At 41.5% G+C, this 24,822-nt stretch overlaps 1 protein-coding gene across 1 annotated transcript in view; it reads left to right on the top strand.

Moving 5' to 3' along the window:
* Positions 1-17,202, top strand: part of LOC110543657 (activity-dependent neuroprotector homeobox protein 2-like) — a gene marked incomplete at its 3' end in the record, with an annotated part of 154,581 nt that extends 137,379 nt beyond the window's left edge. The window contains 1 exon segment of the mRNA XM_060376839.1: positions 16,435-17,202. Within this exon segment, the coding sequence (XP_060232822.1) occupies positions 16,435-17,202 (768 nt within the window).
* Positions 17,203-24,822: the final 7,620 nt, after the last annotated feature.

Here is a 24,822-nt window from a genome sequence, read left to right as displayed (position 1 = left end):
ATGGGAGTGTTAGCAGGCCTTCTGGTGTTGGTCTCCTTGGTTTGCCTGTGGTATATATGCAAGATTAGAGTCTCACAACAGTGTGATGCAGCCATGATCATTCAGGCCTTTACAGCCATTGAAGCAAGACATTCTCCCCAAGCATGGTTGGATACCATAAAAAGCTAAAATGATACACTCAGGATGCGAGGCTAAGCACTGCACTCAGGATCAGCCGCTTTGGACCCAGAGAAGAGCATGTCTGATTGCATGCGGGTTGATGCCCCAGGTCCCGACTCTGAGAAAAAGGTATCGGACGGGTCCGATGCTCTTTGGGTGGATGACACCTAAATGAACATCTGTACAAAGTCCCAATTTATTTCTAATATCAGAGATCAGACCTGTACTCTTGCCTGATGCGTCTAAAACAAAAAGGGGGAACTGTAGAGAGCTGCGGAATGCTATGCCTTAAAGATGGAGCTGGGTTCCGCCTTCGACCTTCCCGATGGTGAGTGCTCTCTGTCAGGAACAACTCCACATTTGGGTAAGGCCGAGGATCTGGCTTGCTTCCATGTATGTGGACCTATCTGCGTTGCCCACGTGGCACGCCTGGGTTGGCTACCCAGAGGCTATTTAAGCTGTGGGCTGGCTTTCCCCGGGGTCTGAGGATTGTTCAATGTTCCTGAATAAACTGCATTGAAAAAAAAAAAAAGTGTTGTTTGCATGTTTAGTAAATTGAGACTTGATCAGGAATCTGTCTTGCCTCCATTCTTCACATCTCTGTCTCCCAATTTCCCTCTTTCAGGTGGATCCTGTTCAACTAGCCTGTGGGATGGGTCAGTTGGTGCCCAAAAAGGGACCTTGAAAAAGAGGGGCAAAAGTGAGAAACATTGGTTTTTGGAGCTCCAGATGCGTATGTAAAAACAGTGCTTCATGATACCGCCCATCACACCGAGGAAGATAAGGTAGGCAGGCAGCTCAATCATTGGGCAGAGCAGTAGCAGTGAGTTATTTATGGGACTTTAAAATCAATGTTAAAATAAACAGTTCACATTGGGAGAAATGCCCTTATACCCTTTAGATTTGAAGTGAAGTATCTCCCTCCTTCCCAGTGTAAGGTATGTAAATATGGAAAAACCAAGAGTATAGGGAAACAATTGCAAGAGTATTACACTAATAATGGTCCTGAGATGGTACCTGTTATAATATGTTCCTCTGTGGAATCTAATTACAGATGTGTTGGATCCTAGGCATGAAAATGATAAAATGAAAAATTTTGATCTCACAAGCTAAAGAATGGCTTAAAGAAATTGGAGCAGCCAAACAGGGAGGAAAAAAAAATAGTATTTCTAATGTTCTTTAATGTTCATAAAGGAGCTCAAACAGATTTGTGTTATTTGAGAGCAGAAAATAATTTAAGAGCTAGATAGTGAGGATGAAAGGGAGTCAGACTAAAAAACTGCCAAGTCTCAAAATTCAGACTGGAGGCCTGTGCCCTCTGTCTGCCCCCTCCCCCCCATGGGTTTCCCTGCCAAATGTGCAGGAGATACAGGAACTCTGCAGGAAGATATTACTGTTCTTCAAAAGAAAGTCCAATTGGAAAGGAAACAAATTCAGTTATTAAGAGAATTACAAAAATTAAAAGAAAATTAAAAGAAAAACTATAGTAATAAATAATAATAATAATAATAATAATAATATTCAATAATAATAACAATAATAAAATTGTATTGTTTGCACTGGTAAATTTTAAAGTTGGTTTACTATTAAAATTATAAATGTGCTTTATGATTTCACTCCTAAAGAGCATGCTGTGTTTTAATATTACAAAAAGAGGTTTTTAAAAAATATGTAATTGTTTAAAAAGCAGGTACCACCATTGTTCTTTCTCTTTGTCTCTGCTTTTTGTTTTTGTGTGCTGGCTGTCTACTTTGGTTTCTGGTATTGGTTTGCTCTTGAAGTCCATAGAAACATGGAGAGTTTGCAATCTGGCCAAGGGAATATGAGGGACCCTCAAATTCCCTGGGAAGGGGCTTATAAAAGCTCTACTTTTTTTGGCAACAGGAGAAAGGTTCCCTGAGTCCATATTTTGAGTGATAATAGGGCTGCTGGAGCCAGCTCTCCATTTGGAAGCTGTGGAGAAGGCCATGGGTGCTCTGCTCCTTCTGGTATCTATGTGTGTGGAAGGGACCCATGAGGGGGTCCAGTCCTTCTGGAATTTATGGTACTTGTGTCCTGTAGAGGCTGGTCAAGCCCTGGTATTTGAGTATTCTTGTTACTCCAAGGTGACAATGGAGGATTTCTACGTTCCTTTGCTATGCCTCTATGTGTGTATATGTTTATTTGTGGACAAACAGATGATATTTAGAAATCTGGCTGATGATATTAATATTGTTAGCCATATATTATTTTTAGACATGAGGCAGTTTGACTTATAAAAGCTCTACTTTTTTTTTGGCACCAGGAGAAAGGGTCCCTGAGACCATATTTTGTGTGATAAAAGGGCTGATGGAGCCTGCTCTCCCATTTGGAAGCTGTGGAGAAGGCCATGGGTGCTCTGCTCCTTCTGCTATCTATGTGTGTGGAAGGGACCCATGAGGGGTTCCAGTCCTTCTGGAATTTATGGTACTTGTGTCCAGTACAAACTGGTCAAGCCCTGGTATTTGAGTATTCTAGTTACTCCAAGGTGACAATGGAGGATTTCTATGTTCCTTTGCTACGCCTCTATGTGTGTATATGTTTATTTGTGGACAAACATGATATTTTCAAATCTGGCTGATGAAATTAATATTGTTAGACATATATTAATATTTTTAGACATTAGTCAATTTGACTCAACACCTCTGAGTTTGGTCCTGGACCATCAGAATTTTACAATACATTTTACAATACATTTTAAAATTTATCAGGTATTTTAAAACAATAAGCCTTGGTCAGTCTAACAAGAAACTTAAATCAGTTTCTCAAACCTTTGGGCAAGTTCAAAAGACCTTGGTATTTATTTTATTAATTTTGAGAATTAAAAATGAAGCCATGCTCTTTGAGCCAACTAAACAAAAGCCTCAGTTATTGCAATACATCATGTAAAAAAAAAAAAACTATGAAATACATTCTTCATTTAAAAAGCCTGGATGTCACCTGCCAGCAGTGTCAGCTAAATATCACCTGAGATAAAGCTGGACACAGAGAGAGACATTGGGACACAAAGAGAGACAGGGCAACCCAAAGAAGGACACCTAGTCTACATGCTGATTTAATGGGTGTCAGGTTAACACTTAACATAGGCAAAAGTGTGCAAGCAGTTTCTCAGGCAGGCAATTTTACTTAGCCAAAACATGAGAGGTCTCACTCGATGTTACAAAAAGTTTGCAGTCTGTTTCTCAAGGTTGCAAGGAGCTTGCTATCTACTTCTCAGCTCAGAGCACCCCACCTGCAGAGACTGACTGCCAAGGACAGTCTCTGAGAAATAGAATGATGGATAAGACCCACATCTGCCAAGGCCAAGAGGCAGAATTCCAATTACCAGACTACTTCAGTAAGGGTTAAGAAAAAGGATTTAGTTAGCTTCTTTGTTTCAATTACTAATATTTGCTCCTGGTTTCCACAAGAAGGCACTATTATTGTAAGACTCTGGCAGAAAGCTGGAAATTGTCTTAAAAAGTTTATGATTATTCTGGTCCACAAAATGTGCCTGTCCAGACATTTTATAACTGGAATTTGATTAATGATATTCTTCAGGTCAGACATTCGCAACCTCACTTGGCTGAGGTAGGTTCTCAAACTGAAAAGTTCCTCAAAAAGGATTCTAGAGGCAGTCCCAAATCCCTTGAAGTAGGTAGGGACAAGGCTGCACTACCCCAACATTCCCAAGTTCCCTCCCTATCTCCATACCTATGCCAGAACCAGAGGCTGCAGTCCTAGTTCAGCCTGCAGCCCATTTCCTTTACCCCTCCCTTACAACTCTTCACTTGTAGACTCAGGACAGTCATAATGACCTAACTTTCCCTGAAAAGACCACTCCCCTTGAGGAAAAAGTTGCCAGATATTGTAATGTAGACTGGCATCAACTTCTGTCTTTCCTGGCTCTGGCAGCTGCCCCCTTTTTATGGACTCCATATATTAAAGTTCCTCCTTTCTGTGCACCAGCCTTACCTTTTGAATGTGACATAGAGGATGCAGCTCAGTACACTAAAACTAAACTCAGTCAGGAGTTCAAATCCCTCAGGGGAACTGCTTCAAAAGAAAAGAGAGCATTTATCATGTCATAAAGAACTGCAGGAAGTTGTCTCCTGTACCAATGAGTTCTGTGGCCTCCCAAACTCTTTTTTCCAATTGATTTAATGTGTCTGGTTTTATGTTGAGGTCTTTGATCCACTGGAAGTTAAGTTTTGTGTAGTCTTATAAGTATGGATCTATTTGCATTTTTCTACATGTAGATATCCAGTTTGACCAGCACCATTTCTTGAAGATGCTATATTTTTCCATTGTATGGTTTTGGCAACTTTGTCAAAGATCAGGTGTCCATAAGTGTGTGTGTGTGGATTTATTTCTGCTTCTTTTGTTCAGTTCATTTGATCCACCATTCTGTTTCTATGCCAGTACCATGCACTTCTTATTACTGTTGCTCTATAGTACAGCTTAAGATCAGGGAAGGAAATAGCTCCAGAAGAGCTGTTATTGTAGAGGATTGTTTTAGCAATTCTGTTTTTTTTTGTTATTCCATAGGACATTGAGAATTTATCATTCCAGGTCTGTAAAGAATTGTGTTTTGGGGGGATATATCATTACTTAATTGATTTACCTGGTCTTGCTTCAGTTTTGGTTAAGTGAAATTGATCAAGAAAATTGTCCATTTCATTTAGATTTTCAAATTTTGTGGCATATAGAGATTTGAACTTCCTGAAAAGAACACCAACAGCATAGGCTCTAAGAAGAACAATCAATAAACTGGATGTCATGAAACTTCAAAGCTTTTGTAAATCAAAGGACACTGTCATCAAAACAAAGTGACTGCCTCCAGATTTGGAAAGAATCTTCACTAAACTGTTTTCTGACAGAGCATTAATATACAATATATATATAAATAAATAAAGAAGCTGAAAAGAAGCAAACCATGTAATTCAATTAAAAACTGGGTAACAGAGCTCAACAGAGAATTCTCTGCAGAGGAATATAGAATGGCAGAGAAACACTTAAAGAAATGCTCAATGTCATTAGCCATCAGAGAAATGCAAATTAAAAAGACTCTGATATTTCACCTTACACTTATCAGAATGGCCAAGATGAAAAATTGAAACAATAGACAACACATGCTGGAGAGGTTGTTGAGAAAGGAGGACCACCCTCCACTGCTAATTGGAATGTAATCTAGTTCAACCACTCTGGTAATGAGTCTGTCGTTTTCTCAGACAACTAGGAATAGTGATTCCTCAAAATCCAGCCATACTACTCCTAGGCATATATCCAAAAGAGGCTCAATTACACATAAGGACATTTGCTCAACAATGTTTTTAGCAGCTTTCATTGTAATAGCCAGAAGCTAGAAACAGGCCAGTTGCCCCTCGACTGAGGAATGGATGCAGAATGTGTGGTACAACTCCACAATGGAGTATTACTCAACAATGAAAAATAAGGAAATCATGAAACTTGCAGGTAAATGGTGGGATCTGAAATCATCCTGAGTGAGCTGTTCCAGAAGCAGAAAGACACACACAGTCTATACTCATGCAATCAAATATGTAATATAGGAAGAATCTTTTAAAATCTGTACATCTAAAGAACCTACAAAAGAGAGAGGACCCTGACTAAAATGCTAACTCCCTATCCCGAAAAGCAAAAGAGGAAGGACATCCAAAGAAGAAGAAAACTGGAAACAAGCAAGAAAGCAGCCACAGATGGCCTCTGAAAGGCTCTTCTCTACAGACTATCAGAGCAGATGCTGAGACTTATGGCCAAACTATGGGGAGTGTTCATAGAATCTTATGTAAGAAGTGGGAAATAGTAAGATCTGGAGAGGACAATAACTCCATAAGGAGAGCAACAGAACCAGATATTTGAACACAGATGTCTTCCCAGAGACTCATACTCCAATCAAGTACCTGCATCGAGATACCCTTGAACCCCTGCATAGATGTAGCTCCTGGCAGTTTTGTATCCAAGTGGATTACATAGTCATGGGAAGAGGGACTGATTTTACATAATCTGATTGGCCTGCTCTTTGATCACTTCCCCCTGAGGGGAGAGGAGTCTTACCAAGCCTCAAAAGATGACAATGCAGTCACTCCTGATGAGCTCTGTTAGACTAAAGAGAGAAGAAGAGGAGGAACTTCCCTGCCAGTGGACTTGGGGAAGGGCATGTGTGAAGAAGGGAGTGAGAGGGTAGGCTAGGGAGGGGAAGAGAGAGGGGCTTATGAGGGGATACAAAGTGAATGAATTGTAATTAATTAAAAGAAATATAAAAATAAAACAAGAAGAACTGATGGAATTGGACATTGAATTGACCCAACCCCTAACTGAAGCTCCTTTTCTCCCTCCCAAGACAAGAACAAGGTTCCTTATACCCTGCAGGATTTTCCTGTTACTCCTAGCAGAGCACACTCTCCTGCCCAACCCCCTGCCAATGAGGTCCAGTCCACCTCAGGCCCTGTAGTTGAAGGAGAGGATGAGGAGGAGAATCTTACCTCCCGTGAAGGGGCCCCTGAAGATGAAAATGAAATTTCTGCCACCTCAGCTGGGTAGTGGGATGGAACATATGAACAACACTATTGCCGCATTGGGCTTAGATATATAAAAGAACTAAAAATGCAGTTTCACAATATGATCCAGTTGTTCCCTTCCCACTGTCAGTAAATGAAACTCCTAGTGAAAAGTGGCTGACAGCCAATGATGGGTAATTTTTGATTCCTGCTCTATTATCAGGGGGCGATTTTGTCCTCTAGAAGTCAGATTTTAAAGAATTTTGTAAGGAAACCAAATGGTGTAATGTGGTGGCTTGGCAGAGATTCAAACAATGGACCTTGCAAAAATTATGAGCTAATAACCCCTATGACACCAATAAGCAACAAGTCAAGTATCCTCCTGGTCTTCTTTATCAAATACAAACTGCAGGACTCAAGTCTTTGGAACAGCTTCCCTCTAAGGAAGCCCTAACAAACTCCCTAGCTGAAATCCAGCAAAGGACCAGAGGAGCCCTACAGTAATTTCATCAGCCATCTTACTGACATTTCAGAATGGATTCTGGGCTCACAAGAAAATGAGAGTGAATTCATAAAACCTCTTCTTTCCAAAATGCTAACCCTCCCTGCCAAGCTGCCTTATGGCCATACCCTGAAGCCAAAGACATTTCTGTTTAGATCAAGTACTGTGCAGGCATTCAGCTCAGCTCATTCTATTGGCATAGCTGTTGGAGCTGCATTCCACGGACTAACTCAGGGCACCCTCCCTAAAGCTTGCTTTAAGGGCAAACAACCAGGACATTTTGCCATAGAATGCAAGGCCAAATCCAGAGTCAGCAATAATTTTGGTTCCTTCCATGCTTACTGGATTCAGACTATTACTCAGGATTGATCCTTCGTCAATTTAAAATTGGATGGAAAAAGCTCTGATGCCACCATAATTACACACACACACACACACACACACACACACACACATAAATGGCCTCCCTCCTTGCCCCTTTCAGCTTCCTTAACCCACCTCAGGGTCATGGGTTGAAAGTCCAATCCCCAGCAAAGTTCTAAACTCCTCACATGGACAGATGAGGAATGAAATACAGTGTGTGCATGGCCTAACAGTTAATCTCTGGTGTTTGGATATTCTTTCCCAGTTAAATGTCATTATGGGTAGTCCAAAAGAAATTTTTACCCACCAAATGCTAAAAATAAAAAAGACTTTCCTTCACAGATAAGGCTTATGAAAAAATTCTCAGGGAATAAAACAACCTATCCAGGTAATTGAAAACATGACCATGCAGGGTTAGGCATGACAAAATTAGCCAATGGTTGTTGGCATCCCTCAGCTTCATGCAGACAATATCACTTGGAAATGTGTTGAAGCTGTTTGGGTTGACCAATGGCCTTTAGCCTCAGAAAAGTTATCAGCAAGTATGGCATTAGTACAGGAACAGGTTGCCACTGCTCACATTGAACCTACTAGTCCTCCTTGGAAAAAAACAAAAAAAAACAAAAAAAAAAAACAACTATTTTTGTTGTTAAGAAAAAGTCGGGCAAATGGAGGTTAGTGCAAGACCTTAGAGAAGTTAATGAAAATATGCTTACCATGGTGCTTTACAACTAGGAGTGCCTACTCCTGTAGATATCCCTGCTGACTTTGATAAGACAGTTATGGATCATAAAGAATGCTTTTTTACCATCCCACTGCATCCCCAGGGTAAAAAGTGCTTTTCTGTAAGCCTGCCAGTAACAAACTTCAAAGGGCCTATGCCTTGCTTCCAATGGAAAGTTTTGCCCCAAGGCATGGCTAATAGTCCCACTCTGTGTCAAAAGTGTGTAGCCCAAATTATTCATTCTTTTAGAAATTTTTGCCCTTCTATTTTTAAAGTATGTTATATGGATTATATCCTTTTAGTTGTACCTGATGGCTCACTGTTGCTTCATTCTTGTCAAAAACTTTCAAAAAAATTAATAGATTAGGGTTTACAACTTGCACTAGCTAAAATTCAATTAAAAGACCCGTATTTTTATTTAGGAGTTGAGCTCCATTGTCAAAAAGTACTACACAAGATATCCAGATAAAAACTAGCCATTTAAGACTTTCAATGATTTTCACAATATCCTAGGAAATATCAATCAGATAAGACCTTTTCTTAAACTCACTACAGGGAGCTTAAACTTTTTTTATATTCTCAAGGGAGACTCTATCCCTTCTTCCCTTTGCTCTTTAACACCAGAAGGGACAGAGGCTCTTCAGGTTTTGGAAACAACTATCCACAATCTGCGAGGTACATTTTATTACTTCTAAGGAACCCCTTCTCTTTGTCCTGTGTACCTCATCCCATAAGAACACTGGGGTGTTTTTGCAACATAATTCCCTGTTGTGGACTAATCTCTCCACCTCTCCCACTAAGGTTCTTGCCCCTAATACTCCTTTGGTTGCAGAAATCATCTTTGTGGGAAACAGACAAAGCTGTAAATTTTTTGGAAAAGTTTGTGATAAAATAATACTGCCCTATTCTAAAGGTCAGTGAGAATGGCTGATGCAAACTACCGATATTTGGCCCATTGTCTGTTCTTCCTTTTCTGGGATAATTGATAACCATTAATCTGATAATGAGTTACTTCAATTATAAAAAACCACACTCTCAACTTATCCAAAATTACTTCCCCTCAACCAATATCAGAGGTATATTTAGTGTTTACAGATGGGTCCTACAATGGGGTACCTGCCTATACTATTAATGAAAAAACCAATTCTATCCAATCTCCTTTTAAATCAGCACCACTTATAGAGCATTTTGTAGTAGTTAATTTTTTTTCATATTTTAGTAAATTTCCCTTTTCATCTATATACTGACAGTGTCTGCCTATATTGGCCACTCTGTTCCACTTCTTGAAAGGGTTCCCTATATTAGACCTTCTACATATGTTGCTCCTCTTTTTTTTCAAGTTCCAGGAGTTAATGAACTCTAGAAGTCAACACTTTTATCTTGGTCACCTCCTAGAGCACTCAGACCTTCCAGTTCTTCTCTCTTTGGGAAATTCATGTGCCTATGCTTCCACATGTTTGGCATTCCCTATTTCAGTAAACCCTGTTGAGCAGACCAGAAACAAAAAATGTGCCAGGCATCATTTAAATTCCTGTATGTTTTGACTGCTTTTTAAAATCACCAGGGAGCAGGCATGCCAAATTTTCAAACACTGTCCCCCCAGTGTCACTCTCTTCCCCACTCCCTTTTTGGGTGTTAATCCCAGAGGCCTCTTCCCAAATGACATGTGGCAAATGGATGTTACTCACTTACCTGAATTTGGCAATGTTAAATATCTTAGTGAAACAGTAGATATCTTCAGTGGATTCATTTTTGCCAGTTTACATACAGGAGAGGCCTCAAAAAATGTTATAGCTCATGTTTTACAATGCATCTCATTTTTGGGCAAAATTAAGGTTTTAAGAACACATAAAGGTCCTGCTTACTCTGGAAAAACCTTTCAGTAATTTTGCCATCAATTACAAATTAAACACATCCCCAAGAAATATTAAGAACTGTTTGTTCTTAATTTCATAAGCTTGCATGCCTATGGCAAATAACCTGCTTTTCATGTATGGAGTCCTGAAACAAAAATTATGCCACAGTCATGTGGAAAGATCCCTTCACATCCAAATGGAATGGTCCAGACACATCCAGTGTTGAGGATCAGTTTGCCTGATTGACACCACGGAGGGAGCAGCCAGATGGCTGCCAGAAGGCTAATATTACAAATAGATGGCACTCCTCTAAACACCAGAAAAAAAATAAAACTAGTCTGAGATAAACCATGGACTCCAGACATCCAGGGTAGCCAGCCCTTCTGTAATCCTACTTTTTTTTTGTACAGATGAAACCACTTTGGATAATATTCCTGGGAGTGATAATGCAAGGCCAGAAGGTGATTATGGAGCAGAAGACCAATGTCCAACAACCCTATAAATATACTTGGAAAGTTTCTAGAGAAAATGGTGAGGTATATTATGCACAATCACAAGTCACTTTGGATACCAAGTGGTACCCTGACATGTCTTTTCTTGCCCCTGAGTCACTCTTCACCTGTTAGCAATGGGAACAGGCAAATGGGCTTTATACCTGCCCAGACTGTATAAAAGGATTAAAGAATGTGGAGGTGCTGGAGCCTTTTACTTTGCCTCCTGGGGATGTGAACCCTCAGTTGTTATTGCCACAGGAAGCTGGGGCCACCTTAATAGTGATGATTACATTGTGATAACTAATATATCTAAGATTGATATTAACTCCTGGAAATCACATTATGATTTGAAAAATACCAGTGACAGGCTAAGATTATGCTGGAGCTGGAAGCAGTTCCAGGTCCCTATCTTAGAGCTGTCTTTCACTTCTAAAGGAAAACAAAAATCACTTCTCTGGCATAGGGGCCTGACTTGGGGCCTACACCTATACTACTGGTGTGCCAAGAATGGTCCAGGTGTTATCATTTACCTCACCCTAAGAAAAGAATCAGGTATTCCACCTGTAGCTATTGGACCCAATCCTGTCCTCTCCCCACCCACATAGATAGAACCCAGGAAAAAAGATTTTCCCATACAGACAGGGCCTAAAGAAACTGTCCCTGCCTCCCCGACTCCTTCCTTTGCTGGTAAGCCTTTCCCCTCCTTATTTGAAGATGGGATTGATACATGCTGTATTATTTTAGACATTGTTAATCATAACTTTTTAGCCCTGACTCATACATTCCTGAGCTTACTGAGTCCTGTTGGTTTTGTTATGATGCTGCCCCTCACTTTTATGAAGGCATTGCTGTCGCTGAAGAAATCTACTCCTCTGACCATTCTAAATGCAGATGGTCACAACAAGTTGAGGCTAGATTGACACTTCCTTCTGTTTCTGGCCTTGGGTTATGCATAGGCAATAGTAATCCTCAGATACAGACATCTTTGTAATGGAACCATTACACAGTCAAGCCACTTTATCAATTATATCCTCCCAGGAGACAATAGCTAATTGAATAGCAGTGATGGCCTTACTTCCTGTATATACACACCCCTCACCTCAAAAGCAATACTAGGACATTCTGTGTCATTGTCCCTTTAGTTCCCCACATAACTTATTAATTATTCTTGGGAAGATTTTGCCAGTTTTGGGTAACCCATTAATGACCATGCATTGCTCAGAACAAAAATAGAGGCCATAATTGCTGTTACACTAAATGTCCTCCTTGGACTCCTAGCTGCTGGTGCTGGGACAGGTATGACCTCTTTCATTCTCTCCAATAAGCATTAGTCTGACCTTCACCAGAAAAGTGAGAAGGATGTTGAGAGATTGGAGATTGGCATTACCAATTGGAGAAATCTCTCCTCTCATAGTCTGAAGTTGTCCTACAAATTGAAGAGGACTAGACTTGCTTGTCTTCCAGCAAGGAGGACTCTGTGCTGCCCTGAAGGAAAGAGTGCTGCTTTATACTGGGATTGTAAGGCACAGCATGGCTAAGGTTAGGGAAGGCTTAGAAGAGAGAAAGAGATAGAGAGAACAAGAGGAAAGTTGGTTTCATAATTGGTTTTCAATGTCTCCCTGGATCACCAATCTCCTTCCTTCAATTGTGAGACCCATTGGGGGTTTCCTTCTCCTCATATCTATTGGCCCATGGGACATTAAAAGACTTAACTAGTTTTATAAAACAGCAAATTAATTCTCTGGCATCTAAACCCTTACAAGTTCCTTATCACAGACTTGGTTTGGATGATAGAGTCTTAGATGAGCCCCAGGGCAACTGCTGAGAGTTTATCTCAAGGGTCTTGACTGCCTGCATTTGGCTCTCATGAGAAAATCATAAAACATAGATAAATGCTTGCCTGATGTAGCTTGGGAATCTGTAAGGGGTACAAGATGTTGTAGGGCAGGGGGAGGGCCCAATTGCCAGTTTCTGAGTCCCCAGAGAATCAAACCTGATTGCATTGAGGTTGCTGTTTGACTACCCCTAAACACAATCTGCTGGGGATGCCCTCAGGTGTTGATGGGGTCTACTTCTCCTCCCCAAAAAGATACCCAAAAAGGCTATAAAATGCCTTTGGAGGATCAGGTCAATACTTCCCCCTCTGTTTAATGCCCACCATCTGTTGGGGGTCATATGAAGGCCCCAAAGAGAGTCTGCTCTGGGAAAGTGCACAAGGTACTTTCCCACAGAATTACAACCCTGAGAAGAGTCACAATGTGTTCCTGTGACAGGCTTATTGCAACTGCCAACAGGCTTATCTGATCTACTTCCCCTCCCCTCTGAAGCATCTGGTATTTTCCCACCAGTTGTGGTGGTCCCTCCACCCCTGCTTCCCCCTATCCTCCAAACCTACAAAAAGCCTAAACTGTTTCAATAAAGTTGAGACCTTGAAAAGAATTATTACTGCCTGGTCTCTGTTTCTTCTCACGGCCATTCTTATTTTACCAGTAGTTGTCCTCCTCAATCACTCCACCACAGAGTCCATGATGGTCAGGGGCAACCATCTGCAAATGACCTTATGAGGTCAAAGCCTACCTACTAGACTCTTAAATTGTTTAAGAAGGGAGGAGATGCTGGCATCAAAAGCTATTTACTGAAGCAAAAGCCAATTAGTGAGCCAAAGCCATTTAGTGGAGCCAATGCACATTTATTGGAAATTTACCAAGAGCTGCACTAGGACCCTAGGTCATGGGTGATAGATTTATGTGAGAACATCTGCTCATCAGTCTTGGAACATCCTTGAGATATCTTAAGGAAACATTCTTGAGGTAACTTGCATGAGGTTCCTCAAACCATAAAACACTTTTGCTCTCTATTGCAGCAGTAAATTAGCCTTCCATTTTTCCCACCTTCTCTTATATAGTTGTGTAAAAATTTCAAATAAACGAGACTTTGATCAGAAAACAGACTTAGGCTCCCTCCTTGTGTCTCTGTGTCCTATCCATTCTTTCCCAACACACATACCAGGACCCCATTTTAGAAACACAGTGAATTCCCGAGGGTCCGGACACAGGCATGTATTACCACACTCAGTCTGAGCTCTTTGAGTCTCCTTTGTCATAAAGGTCATCCTTCTGTAAGGTGTAGCAGCAGCAGTGATATGTTGCTGCTCCTCCGCCATCCCAACCAGGCCCTATTGGGTCCTCAGGGACAATACCATTTCTTACCCTAGCATGGAACATCCTTAAGCAAAGTAACTAATGCAATCTTCTCCTTCTAGAACCTTATCAAACAAAAACCATTTATGCTGTAGCCTTTTGTTTCCTTCATCCTTCAGTCTTTAATTGACATTTAGTGGGTGCCTAGTATGGCTCAGGATGTGGAGCCACAAATGTGGATGTGGTCTGTATCTCACTCTTGAAGAGATATGACAGGAAACAGGACAACACTGACAGGCACTGAGATCAGTGCGTGGAGGAAGAGTAGGAGGAACGGGAAAAGGGGAGGCCAGGGAGGACCCTCAAGCACTTTTCATGCCTGGTGCGAATATGCAAATGAGGAAACATCACTTCCTATATATGCTGTTTGGAAGGAGTCTTCAGGCACTGTCTTCTAGAGCCCCTGCAGGAAGGCTTGTGGGTGGTAAGCTGTGCCAAGTAGCAGGCCTGAGGGCCTCCCAGTGTAAGTGATTTCTTGGGGTCTCAGGCACTAGCAGGCTGGTGTGAGACTGGAGGAGGCAGGGAAGGAGGAGGACCTACTGTGACTGGAGGCCACAGGGGAAGGCTGAGATATCCAGCCAATGTGTGACCAGAGGACAGGAGAGGACTGTGGAGGGCTGTGTGTGATGTGAAGCCACGGGACGACTATGGAGGGCTGTGGAGGGCTGTGTGTGAATGGAGGTCTGGGGAGGACTGTGAAGGGCTTTTTGTGACTGGAGGCTGGGGGAGGCCTGTGCAGGGCTGTGTGCAATCTGAGGCCGTGGAGAACTGTGGAGGACTGTGTCATCCAGTGTGTGACTGAAGGACCAGGGAGGAATGAGGAGGTCTGTGTGGTGTCGGGGGCCGGGGGCTGCGGGAGGACTGCAGAAGACTATGGTGGCTCTAGGGTGACAGGAGGACAGGGAACGACTGTGCAGGGCAGTGATGGCAGGCCTGTGTCTGATGGAGGACAGGGGAGGACTGTGTCTCTAGGCCCAGGTATGACCCAAGGCCTGGGAAGGACTGTGGCTGGAGACTCTGGTGTGAAATGAAGCCACAGGGGAAGACAGTGATGCAAGGCCTGTGTGTGACTAAAATCCCCGGAAGGACTGCAGCAGTGATGGCAGTGTGTGACTGAGCTGGGGGTGGGGAGTGGAATGGAGGGCTGAAGACCTGGCCAGCTGAGGTTGAAGGAGGCAGGTAAGGGCTGGGTTCTCATGCCAGAGAGGTGTGTATTATGCAAATGCTCTCTTATTGCAGGGCAGAACATTTAAGAATGTTTCAAGTGCCTGTGGAAAATATGGACAAGGTCAGAAGTATGTGCCCCAGTTCCATGTGGCTTTTGGCCCTCTACCTGTGTGCCAGATGAACCTCACACTGAGGCCTTCATCTCCCTCAACTGACGTTTTCTCAGGCAAGGCTTCACCTAAGAAGCCTGTAGACCCTCCTGCACTATCTGTGAGCCAGCCACTTGGGCCTGTGAATAAGTCTGTTGGAGTGAGCAATCACTCAGTGAGTCAAGCCATTCATCCTGGGATTTTACCACCCACACAGCCCATAGGGTCTACAAGTGGACCAGCAGGACCTGCAGTCAGATCAGTGGAGCTTACACGTAGGCCAGTGGAGCCCACAAGTGGACTGGTCAGGCCTGGTACTCTGACTTCTGGCTATTCAAACAACCCTGGGTTTCTCCAGACCATGCCACCAGGAACAATTTCTGTGGGTGAGCTGGTCTCATTGGCAGGCCTTCCTGAGGGTCAGATGACCTCTGCTTCTGTGATTCCTGCACAGAGTGCAGCTTCTGGGGTTCTTTCCACTGGTCTAGCAGTCCAGTCCACAGTTCCCGATATAGGTCAGACAGTCTCCTCACAGGTTCTTACCTCTTCTCAGACAATGTCTGATAGGGTTTTACTTACAGGTCAAGTGGTATCAGATGGGTTGCTGCCCCCCCCCCAAACTGTGGTTGTCTCAGATGTCCTTGTGAACCAGGGTGTGAGTACTGGTATTCCTCTGCTTGGTCAGCCTGTTAACTCAGGTCCATCTGTTGGGCCCAGTATGCTTCAGCTCAGTCAGTCTTTGGCACCAGAATCCTGCCGGTGAGCCAGTTAGTAAGAGCTGACACTTCACAGAACACCCTGTTCCTCAAGACAGGCTCTGTTTTCAGGAATCTGCTTCCAACAGGCTCACAGGTCAATGGGAAGCCCCTTTACATGCTCGACCCCATGCCTGTTACTCTGCCTATTCCTCAGGGCTCTACCGTCATGACTGTTTCATCCCAGGTGTCCACCCAATTCCTACCCCCAGTGTGGGTATGCCGATTTCCAGTGCTCCAGCCAGCTTGTCCTTCTCCCTGGGGCTGGTAAGCAGTGCAGACCAGATCATATTTGTTCAGGTCTCCTCACCTGAAAATTAAACACCTGGGGAGGATGAAGCTGTTGTTGGATTATCTTAACTGGGGCTTCCTGTTGAGCCTAGATGCTGATGGCAACCTGTTGTTCCCACATCTTGATTTCATCATCACTCTGCCAAGAGAGGAGATTGGAGAACAGGAGGTCCACCTGGCTATCCTCTCAGGCACATATTCCACATGGCTGGTGCCCTTGTATGTTAAGATGTGGTCTCAGGTTAATGTTGTAACTCAGCTCAGAAAAGGAGAGCTGACCTTCCCGCTCTGTTTGACAATATTTATGGTAGCCAATGCCTACATGTTACACTTGAAGGACAGAGAACATATTATGCCCACCGACTGTACAATACTCAATTCTCCCACATTTAGGAGTGTCCACTGTGGTGGGATCTACCCTGGAATCTTGACTGTGGAGGCTATCACTCTATATTTGTTGTATTGTTCACATGCACCCAAAGACAGCTCAGACCTGCCATTTCAGTCCAGTTTTGTTGAAAAGAGTGAACTGCAGTTTGCCAGTGAGGAAAAGGTTACAGATTCTAACTGTCCCTTCAAAAGAAAATGGCCAGATGGCCATCAGGGTGCAGAAGACCAGAAGAGGGATGGGAAAGGGCCCTTGTGTGTACTGGGTAATGAAGCATCAGATCCAGAAGAAGGGACAAGTGCTGTGACTTTGAAGAGACAAAGGAATGAAAGTGCAACTAAGGAACTTGAGGCCAGTAATGATTCACTCCAGATCCTAGCATTAGATCCTACTGAATGCAAAAACTACCCCTTTGAGGAAAAAAAAAAGCAGTTTCTTAGAGATTATTTCCAAAAGAAACCATATCCTAGCAGAAAAGAAGGTGAGTTGCTGTCTTTATTTTTGAAGATGGAAAAAGTTATTGTGGCTTTGTTTTTTGGAACAAGAAGATATATTTGCTTGAAGGCAAGAGAAGATCACAGACCCTCAATACTTCTAGGTTTTGATATGTCTGAACTTAAAAATGTTAAACACAGACTGAACTTTGAGTATGAACCACAAAAGTCCTAGGCAGTAGTTTGTGCTGATTTTGGTGCCACCTTTGCTCTCTTGTGTTGGTTTCTGCAGCTTGTCTGGATTTTGCAAGGGCTTAGGAATACTTAGGTTAAGAAGTAAATGCTTCTCCAGTGCACTGATTGATGTAGTTGTGTCTTTTAGCAGTTACTTCTAAGCTTTCTGTTTTTTGTTTTCTTTTTTTTTTCCCAATCATGAGAATGAAGTTTGGTATTTCATATATCCCTTATTCTTAATATTGTCCATGTTAAATGATTAGAAGAGAAGTCTATAAATACCTGTCTTTTCACTTTAGGAAATTTCTGCTTCTTTGTAAATGGTTAGGTGAAAGTAAGATCATCTTCTGTAGTGTTAGAGGCAGCAGCCAAGACAGAGTAGTGCTGAGAGAAGGGAACACTGTCATGTGTTTGTTTTCTAAGAAGACATTTTTGAAATTAACTTCTGTTAGTATTTGCTTACTATATTATGAATTTGATTTATGTTTTCAGGGTTGTTTTGAAAGCTGTGTCTGAAAACACAACTCTCATGCTTATGGCCTATACAGTACTAAATGTTTTTTTTTTTTATTGTTATTAAAAGATTCCCATCTCAGGAACTGGTATATAACTCATAATAAGTTCTTTTATAAGTGAGGTATTTGTAAGGACTGGAATGCATTCCTTTGGACTTAGTATGACTTACTTACACATGGCTTGTTCCTGTTTTGCAGAGGAATAGGCAGAGTAACAGCCATGGGGTCCCACATATAAATGGGCTTCCCATTACATGCAGAACTTAAACTCCAGTAAAAGATATGATAATTTTTTGAATAGACTTTGAGAAGACACAGAACTCTATCTTAACTTGAACTACAGATAAGCAGGTTGGAGGAAAGCACCATGGTCACATCTATGGCTTTTCTGCCCTTGTGTGTGGACCCTATTGAAATGGAGTACAAGTTTCAATCTTAATGGTGGAATGGGTTAGATAGGGAAATCTCTCTCCTAGTTTGAGTATCTTCCTAAATGTGTTAGAGTTGAGAAAGTGGGATTACTTCTAGCCCAGGTATCCATTTGAGGGTTGCTAAGGAACCTGTTTATTACTGGTTTGTGGATGTCAAGCCCTGTGTTTTCCACAGGCTATAAGCACCAGCAGATTGCACAGTAATGCAGATCTGAGAGCTTAGTTCAGAATAATTTTTTTCCTGCAGAACAAACTACATCCGATCATAAGGCTGTGCTCATGAAGAAGTAATACACAGAGGAAAGTATACTACTGGTTTTTATTCTGAATAAGGTGGTGATTGTGTCTTTTCCCTGTGGGCTGGGGTCTGACCTCCATCTTACACATTTGGCGAATATGAAAGGAATTGGTGCATAGGAAAATGGTGTAAGGAGAATGGAATCACTGCCTCAGAATATTAAGTTTCTATAACAGGAATAGGATCTTTTGAATAAACAAAAGTTTGACTTGAGATAGGGGAGGGATTATAACATTTGCAAATCTTGTGAGATGATGAAGACAACAAAAATATTCCTAAGTACTAGTTTTATCATATTTGATATAAAACATTAATGTTTTATATATCTCTCTTTTCTTTCAAAATACTCTTCAAACACATTATGTTTGGTTTTTCTTTTTCCATCTTGGAATAAGAATTAGCAATTGGGAATTTTAATGGTAGACTCAACTATCTTGTGTTAGGCTCCTAGTACAAAGAATTAACTGTTACATTTATTTCATTACAATGGTTCAAAATGAGCCACTTCTTCCTGAGGGAATTTCTTTTACCAGGAGATTAAATTACCTCCATTGGAATTATTACCTTTTGATGTGTAAAGGAGCAACTTGTTTCCTTCAGGTAAAGCACCTAAAATATGGTGCTCTAGGAAGCAGTACAGTGTTGCTAGATGGATTTTTTTTTTTTTCAGAGACAGGGCTTTTCTGTATAGCCTTGGCTAGTTGTGGAACACACTTCTTAGACCAGGCTGGCCTTCCACTCAGTGATCCACTTCTGACTCCAGAGTCCTGGCATTACAAGCCTGTGCCACCATAGCTCAGCTGCTATATGGATTTTTTTTTAAACTGTAACATTAGCATGTAGTTTCTGTAACATGCATTCAGGCAGTTTGGAATCTGTTTTGACTCTTGGTAAACTCTGGTCAGTTCTGACACCTTTTTTGTTTTTTTATGGCTTTTTTGTTGTTACTGTTGTTATCTTTCTTCAGAGTGTCTGCTGTGAATTAAAATTGGCTTTACCACTGCCAAAAAAAAAAAAAATAAAGTTTGTTTTGGAACACAGTCTCAGAAATTTATTTTACATGGTGTCTGAGGTCAAATTTTTATTACAAAGGCAGAGTCGAATAGTGATAGAGATCAGTGGACCTGGAAATTTAATATTTGCTTTCTGGTTTCTGTACATATTTTTTCCCCAGCACCTAGATTAGAGGAAGGCAGAAACATTTCTGAGCTTATGGAAACTTTCTCTCCTGGATCACTTTCTCATCCTTACTAGCCTCATACTTATATTATTCTCCTATCTGTTAAATATTTTATTTACTGAACTTCACCCTGTACTCAGATGTTCCATATAATCTCTCCTAATATCTCTTAACTCACAACAGCTCCATTTGTTCCTGATACTTCTGCAAGTGACCTTGTTGATGCTATGAAGAAAGTGGCTAAAGGAGACCTTTATCCCTTTCAATCCAGGCTGGGTATACTTCTTTACAATAGTCCTCTATTTTCTCTTGATCCCTTCTCTTGATGATCTGTAGTCCCCTGCTGCTACTTCTGAAAGTTCATTTTGTTGCAACAACCCTGGCAATGGGACTAGTTATGGTCATCCTAAAGGAACTCTATGCCCACTTTCTCTAACTGACCCAGTTTTTTTTTTTCTATATATATCTCAACCTTCCCAGAAAAAACAACATGGATTTATGCTATTACCAAATGATCTTGTAACTCTCTATTTTCCAAGTCCCTTCAAGAATGCAGACAGAAGTCAGGGGTGGCGGCACATACCTTATTCTTAGTACTCAGGAGACATGGCCAGCCTAGTTTACAAAGTGAGTTCCAGGACAGCCAATGGCTGTTACACAGAAAAACACTTTCTTGTGAAGGTTTAGAGGAGGGAAGAGGACAGACAGCAATTGCATGATTGAATGCAGCCCATCAATTCAAGACTCTCCCATTGCCCTATGACCTTTTAATTGGACCCAGAATTTCTCCCATTACAAAGACTCTTGTCAGCTACAAAACAGCTACAGTGTCCCTACCCTACATTCTTATATCCTCTCAGAGTGAGGAAAGATGTTTTCCTGCTAAATGATTACACTTCCCTCTTTCCTTGTGGCCAGACCAAGCAGCTGCAGAAGCAAGGGAATATGATGTGCTAATAGTTTCCATCCACATAAAGGTCCTCATTTGCTCATATGTACCATTTGGGCATCCATAGAAGTGGCTGATAAGGTGGGCCTGTGTGTGTCATGAATAAACCTTGTCCTAACTGTGGTAGCTATTTTATCTCAATTTGCAAGCTAAAGTCATGTGAGGAGGTGCCTCCTCTCAATGAAGGAAATTCCTCCATAAGATCAGGTTGTAGTACTGCCTTTGGGGCATTTTCTAATTTAGTGATGGATGGGGCAGAGCTCAGTCCATGTGTGTTTGTGCCATCTCTGGGTTGGTGGCTCTTGGTTATATATGGTAGCAGACTGAGCAAGCCATATGAAGCAAGACAGAAAGCAGCAACCCTCCATGGCCTCTTTATCAGCTCCTGGGTTTGTTCAGGTTCTTACTCTCTTTCAGAGTTCCTGTTATCGTTTCCTTTGATTAGATGGACAGGGATATTGAAACTTATGCCAAATAAGCCTTTTCCTCCCCAAGTGGCTCTTTGATTATGGTGTTTCATCATAGTTATAGAAATTGTAGTTATGGTACAACCTAAAAGCTAGACCTACAAGTTCCTTAACAGTAAAACATAGGTGAAAGTGGGTGGGTTGGGAAACTTCAGGTTTCATAGGCATCACAGATAGGAGAGCTGTGAGGAGATGGTCTGCTAGAACTTGAAGGCTTAATATTCATGTCACAACAAAATACACATTTATGTAGGCCTGTAGTTTGAAAAAGCAACCTCTACTTTTCAAGTTTTTAACTCCTGATGGGTACAAAGCAAGCCAAGTACTGTGGGCTGGACTTTACCTCCACTCACCCTTTGTCCAAGTGCCTTTATGCAGCACACAGCCTGCATACCACTACATAATGATCCTAACCATGGAGGCATTATCCCTGTTGACAGAAGAGTTCATGAGGGAGCAGTACAGTCCAGGGGCTAAAAAAACAACAATCATGAACTTAGTCCACTGACTTATTTTTGAGTGTTGCCTCATGTGTGACAGGAGGATGATATAGCCCTCACTCACATTTTAGCATTATAAGAAACACAAGGAATAACAGGTGAGGGTGTGATATGTGGAATCTAATGGATTTTCAGAAGTTCCAATTATCATACCTAGGGCAGGGAGTTTGTTCTGAAGCCTCCAAGACAGAGTCACTAAACGATAGCAGGAAACAGGCATCATGTATCATGGATAGTGGCCAATGCCAAGTACATTCTAAACAGAATTTCCCATGGGATTTCAAAGCAAGAAGGGAATCAAACCAGCATTTATTGAAGGCCCTTTACTGGCAAGCCTTGAAGTAGAGGGTGTTATTTAATCTACACAAAGAAAGATAAATGAAGCTTGGAGGGTTTAGATGATTTCCACGAGATTATTCAGCTAGTGAAGAACTCAGACTCTTATCATTTTAACAAACTTTGTAGACATGGACTGTGTGGGAAGGACACTGAAGTGTTGGGACTCACTATTCCATGGTGATAAGCTCAGAGTAAGAGGTGGGTTGAGGTGCCATCTTACTAAGGAAGCCCTGTCTATTCAAAGTATGTAAGAAGGGAGAAGAGGTGAGTGTGTATATTTTGTGTTCACTAAGCCTGGAGTTCAGTATTTCATCTAGACTGGCTGGCTAAAGATCATTTTGTTTCTTCTCCCCTGTGCTGGTGTTACAGATCCAGGAAACTGTAACCAGCTTTTTATGTGGACACCAACAGTCTGAATTCAGCTCTGAATTCAGTCTGAATTCAGTGTGACAAGCAATTTACCTACTGAGCCATCTCCAGAGTCCAATTTTATGTTCTTTTAATCATATTTTATAGGCATTTTAGTACTCTGGATAGCAAGACTAGAGGTAAAACTGTGGTCAGCAGTGTCACTCGGCAAAATATGGAATCAAAATTTCCCATAAAAGCTAAATCTCTTGTTTAACATTGCTGTGAGAAAAGTGTCTGGATAATGCAGGAGGATTGGAAGGACTGTCAATATCATGGGGACCTCCAAACATCCACAATTTTTAACAGAAATTGTCCAGGTATGGTTTTTAAAAATTGAGAATGTATACGCCAAATGAGAATAATATATTGAAAATACAAGGAAATAATTCTCTCTCTAGACTTAACCTCCTGAATGTTTTTTGTGTGCTGAAAATTTCTTCTAAAACGAAGATCTTAACATAGTAACTGGAACTCATGATTTAGCTGATAACACATTTTCCACATTTTTCTTCTTTTTATGCCTATGAGTACTTTTGAATTGGGACTTAGGTGAAAAGAAAATCTTTAGGATGTTTTCCTAGTTTTCTTCCATTAGATTCTTCTATTCCTATTCTTTCATAGGATATCTTATCACAGGGAGGGGAGTGAATAATGATAACCAATGCCTTTCTACCTTATTCTTAATTTTAGACTTGTGCCTCTTAAGATGTTTCCATGTACAAGAGAGGGAATATGCAGGAGGCAACATAAATCAGAGGCCCTGCTGCCAGAGAGGTGGGTGAATTAGAGATCAGTGTCTGATTGAATGGAGAGAGCATCATGAGATACTAGCAAAGATAGTGAAGCACAGTGAGCCTCATTTGATATTAAGGCTAAGCATTATGTATTTGATAAAAATGCACTCTTAAGGAAGACATCACAGAGGGGAAGCAACTCTGCCAGGTGGGAGGGGGCATCTTTACCTTGTTGATGATGTGTATCACTCCATTTGTTGCTGCATTGTCACAGTCCACAATGGATCCTCCCCAATTGTGATATTTTGCAAGTGCAAACTCAATGGGAAAGTAACTGCACTTGATTTTGTATTATCTCTGGATTTTCTGCCTTTTGAGCATCTGTATCCATGTAGTTTTGGGCCATTGAATACTTTAAATTGTGACCCATTAAATCATATTCTACATGAGTGGTATTCTCTGACTGTCAGGCTTTTCCACACTTGCAGAGAAATTTTCATTCAAAACATGACTTCTCTGGCAAGAGATCACATCCAAACACCACCTAGGCTGGAATACAAAGAGCATCTTTATTCCAGGAGACACAGGCAAGCAGATCTGTGTTGAAGGCCAAGTAGCAAATAAAGAAAAGCATAAGTCCAGGTATGGTGATACATTCATTGTTTAATCCCAAACAATGAAAGGAATGGTAGTTTGTAGAAAAAAGCACCCACTTTTGAAAATGATGTCTAATTGAGTGACAGAAACATTGATGATTCGAGAAAGATTTGACAGAGGATGATACGCCCAACTCTCATGAGAAGAGAGGAAATGTAAGATCCTTAGAGAAGAGAGAGAGAGAGAGAGAGAGAGAGAGAAATAGAAGAGAGAGGAGAGAGAGAGAGAGGACAGGAGACAGTTTTCCTGGGACAGTGATAGTTAGGTTTCAGAGAGAGAACAAGCTAGACTGAGGTGAAGAAGGAATGAGCCAGATAATGAGAAGATTAAGCAGATTGCTGGAGTTAGTCTGAGGTCAAGCAGAGCAATTCAGGTGTTGATAGAGAAGCCAGATTGAATCAGTCAGCTAGGAGAGAAGTTTGAGCCAGAACAGTTGAGTTGAACTACCCAGCCCAGATCTCAGAAAGAACAAGAAAGGGGGAGCTTATTAAGCAGTAGGTCTCAGAGGTTAACAGCCTTCCATGCCTAGGTTAGCGGAAGGAGGCAGTGAGCCTTCTCTTCAACAATTGAATTAAGTTTCTGTTTACACAGTCTCTTTGTGTTCATTAAAAAGAAATGTAGAGGGAATTCACACAAAGCACTATTCCGAGGAGATTCCTTTAGATCAGTACCATGGAAATCAATAAGCCAAGGAGGCAGCCTGGAACATCTCTGTCCTTCACTAACCTCCCAGGGAATCAATTCTTGCTAATACCTATCTTGGCCTGCCAGAGGCCTTCAGCAGAATGAGGATATCAACTCTTGTTAGAGCCCCCACATTTGTGGTACCTTTTACAGATATCTCTGCAAACTAATAGAGACAGTGACTATCTACCATTCAAGAGAAACTGAGCTCCATTTTTCCTTTTTTTTTTTTTTTTTGGTTTCCTTTTTTCCCTTACTGGGACATCTGGTTGCAACAATTTAGGATCTTACAGAGGAGGGACATTTGCTTAAACTGCACATGAGTTCCATGTACAAACGCTGTGGTATCACAGGTCATCTGTAACATCTTCTTAAAACGGGGTATTTTATTGTATTAGACACAGGAATGAACTTGAGAAACACTTG

This window comes from Meriones unguiculatus (genome assembly GCF_030254825.1).
Source record: "Meriones unguiculatus strain TT.TT164.6M chromosome Y unlocalized genomic scaffold, Bangor_MerUng_6.1 ChrY_unordered_Scaffold_32, whole genome shotgun sequence".
In the NCBI taxonomy this organism is placed as follows: domain Eukaryota; kingdom Metazoa; phylum Chordata; class Mammalia; order Rodentia; family Muridae; genus Meriones; species Meriones unguiculatus.
The sequence above is the reverse complement of the archived record's forward strand: the minus strand, read 5'-3'. Positions and strand labels throughout refer to the sequence as shown.